The sequence below is a fragment of the Gymnoscopelus braueri genome (genome assembly GCF_963280865.1).
Source record: "Gymnoscopelus braueri genome assembly, chromosome: 6".
Taxonomy (NCBI): Eukaryota; Metazoa; Chordata; class Actinopteri; order Myctophiformes; family Myctophidae; genus Gymnoscopelus; species Gymnoscopelus braueri.
In genome coordinates this window covers 45,167,458-45,180,301 of record NC_137607.1, presented here as the reverse complement: position 1 = coordinate 45,180,301, position 12,844 = coordinate 45,167,458, and the positions used below count along the sequence as shown (strand labels likewise).

Genomic DNA, 12,844 nt, shown 5'->3' with positions numbered 1-12,844 from the left:
AGATTGCAGGGTGGGTTTTGCTAGCAAGCGAGGGAGGTGAGTAGATAGACTAGATAGGATTATCGAGCTGTAACGGGGGGGAAAAACAACCCTGTCCACATCCACACCGAAATTCTTTCTCAGAGAGGTATTATTGATGATGATGATGATGGTGGTGTGTGTGTGTGTGTGTGTGTGTGTGTGTGTGTGTGTGTGTGTGTGTGTGTGTGTGTGTGTGTGTGTGTGTGTGTGTTTGTGTGTGGGTGTGTGTGGGTGTGGGTGTGGGTGTGTGTGTGTGTGTGTGTGTGTGTGTGTGAGAACGAGAGAGTGCGAGAGAGAGATGCTAGAGTGAATACTCATTGGTACAGAATGTACTGTAGGTGTGTGACTTGGGGTTGGATTGAGTTCTCAGAAGAAGAATTGTTTTTCTTTCATCTTAAATAACAATACGAAGCCCAGTGAGTCTCACCTGATATGAGTTATCAGAGCAGTGAACTATTGCTCTGATAATTCCTTCAGTGACAGGGTTGACCGTACGGCTATTACCCCTTACCCCAATGCCCCCTTCCTATCCTGTTTTTGCAACACACACACACACACACGTGTGTGTGTGTTGCGCGCGCGTGTGTGACACAAACGTGTGTGTGACACAAACATAGACTGTACTCAAAAGACTGTAGCTTATAGGTTCATATGGTTCATATGGTTCATAGGTTCGGGATTTGCCCCCCATCCAGTTATTACACTGGCCCGGGGCGCAGTCCGAAGAAAGAGAAAAGAAAGAGACAAAACATTGAACAAGACAAAGAAGACTAGACTAGGACAACAAGAACTCAGTCACACTGTCAGTCGGTCACAACAGGAGGGAGTAGAAACTATCCGTCTTCCAGGATAGACAGTCCACGCCTCCACGGGCAACAAGTCCTCCTTTGGCCTCTCCCAAGGGCCACCAGGTTCTCTGCCATGTCACGCCCCCCTGCCTGATTGGATGTCTGCTGGAGGGAGCCAGGTTAATGATGAAGAGACCTGCTCCGCTGCAGGTTGATAACAATCCAACAGCGTGTCATAAAGACAAAACCCTTCCTCCCTCTCTCTCTCTCTCATACCACCGCCACCACTCCCAGCCTCTTTGAGGCACCGCCGTCATCGTAAAAGGAGGGCCTGCGCTTTGATAGGCTTGTATAAATGCCAGTGAAACCCCCAATTGGACAAGGAAAAGCCACAGGTCCCTCCCTAATACAGGAAGTGGACTTTTTCTCCTTATTTTTTTTCGGTCTTCCACTCACGTTTAATTGGCCGAGTTTATTGACAGCGGTGGACTCAATAACTGTTTATGAGCCGGCGGGTTTTATGTGTTGTTTTTGGACTCGGCAGGAAGCACATGCTCTAAAGTTTGGAGGGGGGGCTGAGTGAACCAGCAGCATGTGACTGCCAGGTTTTTATTGATCGGTGGCACTGAAGCAGTATTGGTATTGGAACACAGTGTTATTTCCTCAGCTATGCCTGTAAACTCAGTGTCTACAATGAACAACTTGATGACCATTAAGATTCACTGGAGGGTAAAAGAAACAACAGTCATTGGTGTACACTGTACATTTACATATTTTTGTGGCATTCGGCCAGAACATTTTAGCCAGAATGATTTATGCTGAAAGCAACAGGAGCACGCAGTATAACTCAATGCCTAGACCACCAACAGCAGACATTTTGACGTGAAATAAATGTGGTTAAACACAGGTGTTACCAACCATACTAATTAAGGTTCCGTTCCATTCAGGTAAAACAGCGTCACGGTGCTGGAATTGTGCCTGCTGGCTCTCTGGAAAGGCTCTGATTACACTAAATAGAATTGAACCCTATTTAGCATCATTGGTAACACCTCCCTACTATTTAATGTCAATATAGCTGCTGTGAAAAATGTCTATATTGCCAGCAACTTATCATAAGGATTATAAAGGTCAAACAAAAGAAGAAAGAACTGCCAGGACATGAAATATGGGAATGTGAGCTAAGGAGAGAGGTAACTGTAGAAGGCTTTTGTTGCATTCTTGGTCCTTTGTCAAGGACAAATCAAGACATATGGCTGTTAATGGAAACATCAGCCATTGTGGGGTAGCTCTTACTTGCAGACCGCTCCTGGATGTCCAGTATATATATACGCTGTCGGTATAGTCCTGTGTTAATCATTATACCGGGGAGATTCCTGTTCCATTTTGCCAAAGTAAATTCCTCGCGTGAACCTCACACTTGACATTAAGTGTTTTTGAGTTTCGGAATTAGGGAGCTGATCTGTTTAACAACCACAGTAGACCAGACCACCCTGCTAGCGCAGTACAGTACCTACATAATGTTTATGTATGTCAGTGTGATTGTGGTCGCCAGTGTTCAAACTCAAAGGCATCAGCAGTATTACAATAAGCGGAGTATAGCGGAGCGGCATTTGCATGTGTCTGAGTGCTGCTGCTGCTGCGTGGGTCCCTGGGGCAAGTAGGTGGTGAGGGGCGGTGAAAGGGTGGTACATGTGTGTACAAACACACACACACAAACACACAGACACAGACACGCGCGCACACGCTCACACACACAACCAATGAATGATTCTCAGCACAGATTAGCTCTAGACTAATTAAAAAGACAAAAAGCAAGTGAGTGGCGCAGAAGGACGGGATGATATGTGTGTGTGTGTGTGTGCGTGTGTGTGTGTGTGTGTGGGTGCTGTGCGTGTGCGTGTGCGTGTGCGTGTGCGTGCGCGTGCGTGCGCGTCTGTATGTGTGTTGTGCTCAGCGAGTGGCGGGCGCTAGCGTTGTGATCGCTCGTCAAAACGAAACAATGTATTCTGTGGGACCTGAGGGTCTCTCTCCATCTGAGCGGGTTGGTTCTGGACGCGGCGCTGCAGCAGCAGAGCGCTGTGGCTGTTTTATGTGGAAAAAAAAGTTGATAATTAGTCCCACAGTGACTGACTGAGCCGTGAGATGGAGAGAGAGAGAGAGAGAGAGAGAGAGAGAGAGAGCGAGAGAGAGAGAGAGAGAGAGAGAGAGAGAGCGAGACAGAGCGAGACAGAGAGAGGTGGAGAGAGGTGGAGAGAGGGGCCGACGAGAAGACAAGCGCTTAGCATAGTTAACGCTTTGACCTGACACAACACGACTTCCCCCCATGCTCTCAACCCCCACCTTCCTACACACACAAACACACACGCGCGCGCGCACACATGCACACGCACACGCACACACACACACACACACACACACACACACACACACACACACACACACACACACACGCACGTACACACACGCACACACACACACACACAGTGGTGTTGGACTGTCATACACACAATTGTGTTAGGCCAGGTATATGCCTCTGCTTTGGATATCCCCCCCCCCTCCTCTCAGCCTCCTACAAGAACAGTCATTCTGAACCTGTGGGCCATAAGCATACTGCGAGGATAAGTGGGCCCCCAAATAATTGGCAAAACAAGATCTTAAATGATGATATAGCATTAATGTTAAATGAAATATGTAAAAATAAATGTCATGGTATTTTTATTTATTTTTTTAACTTGGAGTGAGAAGAATGAGTTGTCATTATATTGATAAATAGGAAGTGAAAGTATACTATGTTAGTTCCATTGACCCAATCATTCAAACAAACAGAAGCAAAGTGGACCACTTATTAAGTGGTCAGATGGGTGGGCCGCGAACACTTCTGAGATTTTATCCAGAGAAGGTTGAGAGCCACTTGTACTAGAAAATCACCGGGTTCAGCTTCCCTCTTGCAGTTGATGCATGGCCACTGAGATTGAGAATAATTATGACTCATTGCCACTGTTTATTCATACAAATACACGCTCTGCCCGCCAGCTTGGCGAGAACGACAGGCAGGGGAGCAGATATCACGCTATTGTCACCGATCATCAGCCACAAAGTTGCTCCTTCTTTTTCTCGTCTTTCTTTATTTCTTTTTGGGTTTTTTTTTTTCTTGTCGGGGAGCCCCCTTTCATTATTTTTTCAAAAGGGTGCCCGCGTAATAATTAGCAATTAAAATGCTGTCTTTTTGCCTCGTTTTCACCCTAATTAGCTTGACAGAGACATTGGGTTGTAATTCTCTGTAGTGTTGCACCCCCCCTCACCATCCCCCACCCCCCACCATCACTTCATCATTACTACCCCCACCAATACCACACACACACACACACACGCACGCACGCACGCACGCACGCACGCACGCACGCACGCACGCACGCACACACACACACACAAAGACACAGACAACACACACCCTGAGACAATTTTTTTTCTCTCCAAGAAACCATGGCAACACCTCGTGTTTTTGCCGTGCTCCGGTCTCGCCCTGTCATGCTTGGACAGAATTAAGCAAATCAAACTGAGAAGTGGCCCCAGGAACCTGAAATCAAATATTAAACAGCCAGATAAAATAATTCACAGATGGCATCTGTGCAGAACTGTAACGATCCACAGATGGAATAGAGGAAGATGTGAACGCATCTCTTCACTTCAAATGTCCAGAGACGGCAGTAACCAAGCACATTTTACTCGAGTATTTGTACTTGAGTGTTTGTATTTTTGGCAAAGACACATATTGTGCTTTTGACTCCACTACATTTCTAGAAATTGAAAAATTACATTATGAATTAACCACTTAGTTATAAGTAATATTGCAGATAAATAAAATTGCATCTACACAACCGTAGCTTGCGAGGCATATGATATAAAATAAAAGATAAATGTTATATTATAATAATAATATAACAATATTTTGCCAAAAGAAAATGAAAAATGAAAAATTACCAGAGAGGAGGGGGGAGGGGGGGTATCCAAAGCAGAGGCATATACCTAGCCTAACACAATTGTGTGTATGACAGTCCAACACCACTGTGTGTGTACGTGCGCGCGCGCGTGTGTGTGTGTGTGTGTGTGTGTGTGTGTGTGTGTGTGTGTGTGTGTGTGTGTGTGTGTGTGTGTGTGTGTGTGTGTGTGTGTGTGTGTGTGTGTGTGTGTGTGTGTGTGTGTGTGTGTGTGTGTGTGTGGTAATCCCTCTCAGTCTTGTTTTGCAGCACAGCGGTCGTAGGTTCAGGTCTGTGATAGCGCGGGGGTCAGACAGCTGAGTGGCAGCAGGAAAAAGCACATGTCATGTTTGTTTGGAAGCCCCCTTTGTCACAGCCAAAGCCCCAAAGCCCCCCCCAACCTCTAAACCCCCACCCACCACCTCCAACTCTCCTCTCTCCTTTTCCTGCCCTCTGCTTGGCCTTATTTAGCCTCTGTCGTGTCACACAGGGGTCAGAGGGAGAGCACACACACACACACACACACACACACACACACACACACACACACACACACACACACACACACACACACACACACACACACACACACACACACACACACACACACACACACACACACAGTGTAATAGCATGGTAGAGTGCATCATAGATGGAGGTGCCTTGAAGGACTGACTTCTCATTCTCTAGACCTCATTAGTCACTGATTGATCTCCTCCCCCTCCCTCTGTCTCCTCCCTCCCTCCCTCCACCTCCTCCCCCTCCTTCTCCATCCCTCCATCCTCCCTCATCTCCTCGTCCATCTCCATCCATCCCTCCCTCCCTCCCTCCCTCCATCCATCCATCCATCCATCCGTCTCCTCCTTCCCTCCCTCTATCTCTAATGCTCGGAGAGTAAAAAACTATGAGATGATTGTGTATATGGAGTGTGTGTGTGTGTGTGTGTGTGTGTGTGTGTGTGTGTGTGTCAGCTGGTTCATTAGGGCAGGTGCGTGCGCATAATAGTCCAGGTGTGGGCCAGATACAGGGACCCCGTCATTCTCTATTAGCCCTCCGTGAGCCCTCTCAACCTGGAGTCAAAAAGATTAATAAAAGATCACACACACACACACACACACACACACACACACACACACACACACACACACACACACACACACACACACACACACACACACACACACACACACACACACACACACCACACCCACACACACACACACACACACACACACACACACACACACACACACACACACACACACACACACCTTTCTTTCAACCTGATTGCATATTCTGTACTCGTCATGATCATTAGAAGGACATACAGTGTCTTGTTGCACCATTATCCTTTTAGCACATTTTTGTCTGGTCTTGCACCAATCTACCTCAACCCCCCAGTGACCTTATTATTGTCAAGGAAAGAAAGTGCTTCTAGCTGTGCAAAGAGGCAGGATTTTGTACAGGCGGAACACAACCACAGCCACAAAGAATGATATTAAAAGATTTTTATCAATGTCCTGTCAACCAAGATGACTTCAACCTGTGTTTTATTGGTAATCAGTCAATCTGATGTGTTCTCTTATAATAATTGTGTTTTTTTAAAAGGCATGCCCGATTATTTTTGCGCGTGTGAAACAAAGCTTTCATCTACCAATGTGCAATGTCCTAATGTTGAGCGTGTGTGTGTGCGTGTGTGCGTGTGTGCGTGTGTGTGTGTTGTTTTGGTTCAAACGGCTGCAGCGTTGAAACACGGTGACTGGAGGTTGCTAATAACGGCTGTAATTCTGCCCTACATAATTCATCGACTCCTGGGGACTGAGTCTCTGAGGAGGACAGGATTTCTTTCTGCCCTCTCCTCTCCGATTCCCTCTGCCTCTCTCTCTCTCTCCAGAGACGATTCAGAATAAAGGGGACTGAGGGTGGATGGGGGTTGAGGGGGGGGGATTAAGGAGGGGTTTCATCATTCGTCCCATTTTTAAGTGCTCTTTAGTATGACAAAAACACCTGCAACCCCCCAAAATTCAACCTGTAACTTTGTTTTCCGTGACGGGTAATAACACAACTTACTGACACAGTGCATCTATATAAAACCATTCCAGGACTTTTAATGAAAATGTCCGCGGCAAAACTTCCGTTTTGTCATGTGAATGAATGGGTGAATGTAACGCACATTGTAAAACCCTTCGGATAAAGGCACTATAGAAATGCAAACTACATCATGCAGCATCCCTCTATCCCAGTGGTTCTCAAAGGGTGGTCCAGGGACCCTCAGGGTTCCTTGAGTTGGGATCCAAATGGACCCTTACAGGTCTGTAACTCTGAGTGCGTACAACTAGAATAAGGGTCCATTTGTTTCCAGTTGTACGCTCTCAGAGTTATGGGGGGGGTCCTCCAAATAAATAGAAAAGTTCGAGAACCATTTACCACTGCTACCTTCACCTTTGCTACTATTAACCACATTACCATTTACCACTGCTCTAACCACTTCTTCCCTGTCTTGTTTTCCCCCTTCCTCCAGACGTGAAGAACCTGGAGAACTTCCACCTGGTGGAGAGTGTCCAGGAGCAGGTGAACGCGGCGCTCTTGGACTACGTCATGTGCAACTACCCGCAGCAGACGGACAAGTTTGGACAGCTGCTGCTGCGGCTGCCGGAGATCCGCGCCATCAGCTTGCAGGCCGAAGAGTACCTGTACTACAAGCACCTGAACGGAGACGTGCCCTGCAACAACCTGCTCATCGAGATGCTGCACGCCAAGAGAGCTTAAAGGAAGAGAGGAGGAGGGGGGCGGCCGTGGAGAGTGGCCCTGGGGTTAAGACTACGTTACCCACAACACAATTGTGTCGCCCCCCCAAAAACTCTGCCCTCGCTAACACGAACCGGTCTTTCCCTCCTTTGAGGCGACTATTGTGGGTTAGTTCTCTGCGGAGTAAAGACGGAATTTTGTTTGATTTATTGCGCTTTTGATGGTGAAGTGACACAGTAAATTCAAAAACTGAAAAGACTGAGGACTCCATTCAGAGACAGACATACACTTACAGACTGATATGGAAACCTACAGACTCAGCTTATCGATCCCTTTACTCCTAGAACAGACGGTCAGAGCCGTCGGTTCTCCCTGGCTGTATAGACTCTGAGAAACAAGAGAAGAAAAAAGGAACGAATGCTTGAAGCTGTACTTTGTGACTCTTATCGGTATCTAATTTGTCTGTACAAACAAACTATCAAGGTGATGCAAAGACTGGCAGACTGCAACTTAAATTAAAAAGAAAACTAAAACAAAAAAAAGACCCCGTGTATTTTACCGCCAAGTGACACTGTAAGAGGCTTTTGTACAGAGAAAAGAGTAGTCCTCGACACGGCCCGTTGGTGAGGACAGTCATTTGGTAGCAACATCTTGTCTGTGACCTGGCCTTTTAGATGTCAGTGTTGGTACGGTGAAGACAAGCAGACAGACAGGCAGTCGAGTTGGGCTGGAGACGACTACTACCTTACATAACGTCGCTGTCGGGCAGAAACCTTGTATCTCCATATTTAAACTAAGCAAAAATAGCTGATGTACAAGCTCTCAACGCGCCCCGGTGCGACGCGTCAAAATATTGTTGATCTTCTATTTAAGTTTTTAAGTGTTAGTAGTTAAGTGTGTCTGTCGGGTTTATACACATTTAACGAGAGCTTGTGACTATATAATAATAATAATAATTAGATCAATTGGAACACAGGTTCTCTTTTTTTCCATTTCCTGAAAAGGAACAGTTTTGGACATACAAGGTTTCCACCCGACAGTGACGACAAATATCTACCTACCTACCATCACGTCTGTCTCAAAGAAGAAGGGAAGAAAATGTCCCGGTCCTTTTGCAAGAGCGAATCATCATGATCAAAGAAACGTTAATGAACAAAATGAAAAGATGATAGGGGAAAATAAAATAAAGCAATTTTCGTGATTCTTCTTTCAAACTTCTTTCAATCCTTCTTCCCAATCATATTTCACTTGAGCAGTATTTCCTCGTGTGTATACCTCCAGAAATTTACACAACACAACTGTGGTTTAATATCATAATGTATTTAAAAACAAACTTTCCCTTTCATTAACTCATTGACTGCCAGAGTTAAAACCTCGTTCATAGCAGCCCTTGCCAGCGATTTTCGTGTTTTTTTGTTTCGTTATTTTGTTATTTAATTCACATCTAGAAAGTCTACCTTGACACTTGAATCGTTTTGATCGTTCCACCACCAGAGAGCAGCACATACCAAGCTTGATCGCCTCTCGATCACACTCGCCCCCTCCCAGACCCACTCACACAGTGAAACACATGAACCGGAAGTGAAATGTCTCAGATTCTGTTATCGGCGAAAATTACTTTGTGATGCACAACGGGGATGACTGTTCGTCACCCAGACCATAGATTATAGGAGGGGAGGTCTCCGATCGCTTTTCATAGCGTGTGAAAAACCGTTTGTTTCCCTATTATGGTCGAAAATGACTGGGGGGAAAAATGTAAAACCGAAAACGGAACCCAAGTCATGGAACCGGATGCAGTGGTGGTTGAAGTAAGTGGAACCCGAAACTTAGCCTGATTCATAACAGAATAGCGTGATCAGAGCATAAAGATCAATAAAGACGTTAGATCGCATTAATGCGATCCTGGCGGCCAAGCGCGCTATTTATTAGATCGCGTTAATGCGATAATGGCGGCCAATGAGTTAAAAACTGGAACAGCATCAAAATAAAAAAGGAGGAGAAAAGGTGACACAGCCTTTTTTTTCTCGCCCCTTTTTTCTTTTTTTTTGTCAATAACAGACCAAAGCCTGCTGCAGAACAGATAAATAAAAATAACAACAACCTTTAAGCTATCAGTATTATTAAAAAAAAGAAAAGAGAACAATTGTGATGTCACATTTACGTGAGTCTTGCCTTATTTCATTACCATGCTAGCTAACCGTGCAGATGTGAATGAAAAACTTATGTACAAATATATAAATATATATATATAAAGTATTACATGTTGTAAAGATAAGACGAAAAAAGACAAAAAATTCTGAGATGTGTTTACATTCATGTGGTCAAATGGGAGAGAACTGTGATGAACCATAAATTGCAAAGCAATGATTTCCTAAAACAAAAAAAAAGAAATTAATGAAATGAAATGACAAAAAAAGAGAAGTCCTTCGTTTTATTTTAATTTTGTATTATTATTTAGTGTGTACAGTGTTTTATCTTATGTTTATTTTTTATTTTTTTGAGTACTTAAATTATGTCGTGAGACACTAAAATCAAAAGGAATCAACACTTAAAATTTTAATTTCTACCTGTTGGCGTTAAATCAAGTTATTTCTTTTGCGTTTTTTTTGCATTTTACATTGCTGTATAATGCCTGATTTAAGCTTGGTTGTGCTTCAAGTCATGCGTTGAAAGAAATAAGTGAATCTACAAGCTCACAAGGTGTCGCATCCGTGTCACCTTGTGAGCTTGTAGATTAGCTTTTTTTTTTCCCGATGACCAACAGCAAAGTATAATTCAGGCCTTAAGGGGTTCCATTTTGTTTCTGACACTTTTTCATTTTTTTTTGTGTAGAATAATTTTTCAGCTTTTTCATTTTTTACAGTGTTTTTTCCCTTCTTTTCTTTGTTGTACAGTGTGCCACTGGTTCGGCTTTTAAATAATGAAGATAATTTATTACCTTGTGTTACACGATGTGAGGTGTCCACACCAAAACTAATTTGTTTACCGTAGCATGCTTTCCTTTCCTTTTTTTCCCTGTTATTATTTGTTTCCGTTCAAGTAGTTATTATCTCTGAGATGCCATTCAAAAATAATGATCGCGAAAAATTATCATGGTAAATTTCTTTCTCGAGTTTTCCTTAAATGTCTATGGAAGTCTGTACATTGAAGAGAATATTGTATTTAAGTGAGTCGGTGTGGATGATATTGGTGTTGAATTCTGGGTTTTGTTCATTATTATTATTATTATTATTATTATTATTATTATTATTATTATTCAGTTTCACAACTAGTTCAAATCTGCATCTTTCTCTCTCTGTCCGGTTTGTTCGTATACCAAAGACTGCATCTGTTCTCTAAACTTGTGGTTAAACTTGTGTTTGTGTCCAAAAATGAGCAAGACAGATTTCGGCTTTCCTTAACCTCCTCAGCCATATTGAAGTTTGGCATCCCACAATATCCCTTTGTGGAATTTTACACCTGTAGTTATTGTTACTGTTTAACCCCAAAATTGTCATAACAGCCGCTCCCCACAAACGACTTGTAATATTATTTCACTCTTTCACGCCATTGTGTAACTCGCCACATCACAGAAGGATGGAAAAGGTCTTTCAACGGCATGTTTCTTGTACAGTATACATTGACTTTGATGTCATTAACGCCAGTTCTAGTTTGCCAGTGATCAAACCCACAGTCTTTGTTTTCCCCCCCTTTCGACAAAGATGCGACGTCATCTCTTGCTTTTCTAAGTGTTAAATGGTGGTAAATTCATTCAGTGTTCATTCAAAGCAAGCAGTGTTTGCAAAAGAAAAAAAATGAAGGAAAGCGACATTTGGGCTTAACCACTTAAATCTCAGTGAAACAGACTTGAGTTGCTGTACTGTACTTGGACCGCTTTTCTACACCAAATCTCTTATGCCAACAATAGCCGATCTACAAGCTCACAAAGAGCTTGTAAATCTGCTATTTTTGACGAATGTCCCCCCCCCAGAATAGGGATGCTGGGGTTCAAGTGGTTAACTCCATCATATGCCTCTGAAGCTTTGCTCCCCTCCTGAACTCTGACCCTATAGGTGCACTGCAAACAAATTGCGTCTAACTGATCCGACAATCTTTGCTGTGCCCAAAACCTTCCAAGCCATCCGCCATCCCGTCTTCTGGTCCAGTTCTGCAGCTGCCTTGGATGCCCCCTCACACACATATGCACACAAACGCACACACACGCATGCGCGCGCGCACACGCACACACAAAACCCGGCATGCAAGTACTACACATACTGTACACATTCATGTACTAACTCTTGACAATTGCGTGCGTGTGTGCACGGGCACACACACACACACACACACACACACACACACACACACACACACACACACACACACACACACACACACACACACACACACACACACACCAACAAGGCTTCCCTTCGTTCGTTTGACCTCTGACCTCTTGCTGTCATCCTGTCCACCCCTGTCACGCCACTTCCTGTGAGCGGGGAGTGTTTCTTTGGAGCTGATGGAATTTTTCCTCATATTTCAATAAATAATTATTATGCTTAAAACGCTGTCCTCCTCTCTTCCTCTGCTCACCACAGAGACTTGTTACAGTATGTGTGTCATCCAGAGATAATCATTTATAATATGATGTGAGATCTATATATAATGTGTCTTGTTTCCCAAGCGTTCCAAGTTTTGGAAAAAAATATATACTGATATTGACCATGATACTGACCATGGTACTGACCATGATACTGACATGATACTGACCATGCTACTGACCATGATAGATACTGACCATGATACTGACCATGGTACTGACATGATACTGACCACGATACTGACCATGATAGATACTGACCATGATACTGACCATGACACTGTCATGACACTGACATGATACTGACCATGATACTGACCATGGTACTGACATGATACTGACCACGATACTGACCATGATAGATACTGACCATGATACTGACCATGACACTGTCATGACACTGACATGATACTGACCATGATACTGACCATGACACTGTCATGACACTGACATGATACTGACCATGATACTGACCATGACACTGTCATGACACTGACATGATACTGACCATGATACTGACCATGACACTGACATGAAACTGACATGAAACTGACCATGATACTGACCATGATACTGACAATGATACTGACCTTTTGATGTTATGGTATTTTATCTGCTATTTTATGTAATTTCACACTCTACACTGGTTTCCTTAGTGTTTTAAGTGTTGTTCTTGATATTAGCCTTCAAAATTATGATTTGGAGTCAAGAGTAGGACAACCTTGGTG

At 43.9% G+C, this 12,844-nt stretch overlaps 1 protein-coding gene across 1 annotated transcript in view; it reads left to right on the top strand.

The window, feature by feature from the left end:
* The window catches only part of nr5a2 (nuclear receptor subfamily 5, group A, member 2), an 87,462-nt gene extending 78,592 nt beyond the window's left edge, over positions 1-8,870 (top strand). Inside the window, exon 7 of the mRNA XM_080430163.1 lies at positions 7,308-8,870. Within this exon, the coding sequence (XP_080286289.1) occupies positions 7,308-7,555 (248 nt within the window). The 3' untranslated portion in view covers positions 7,556-8,870. The remainder of the gene's footprint in view (positions 1-7,307) is intronic.
* The last annotated feature ends 3,974 nt before the right edge of the window (positions 8,871-12,844 follow it).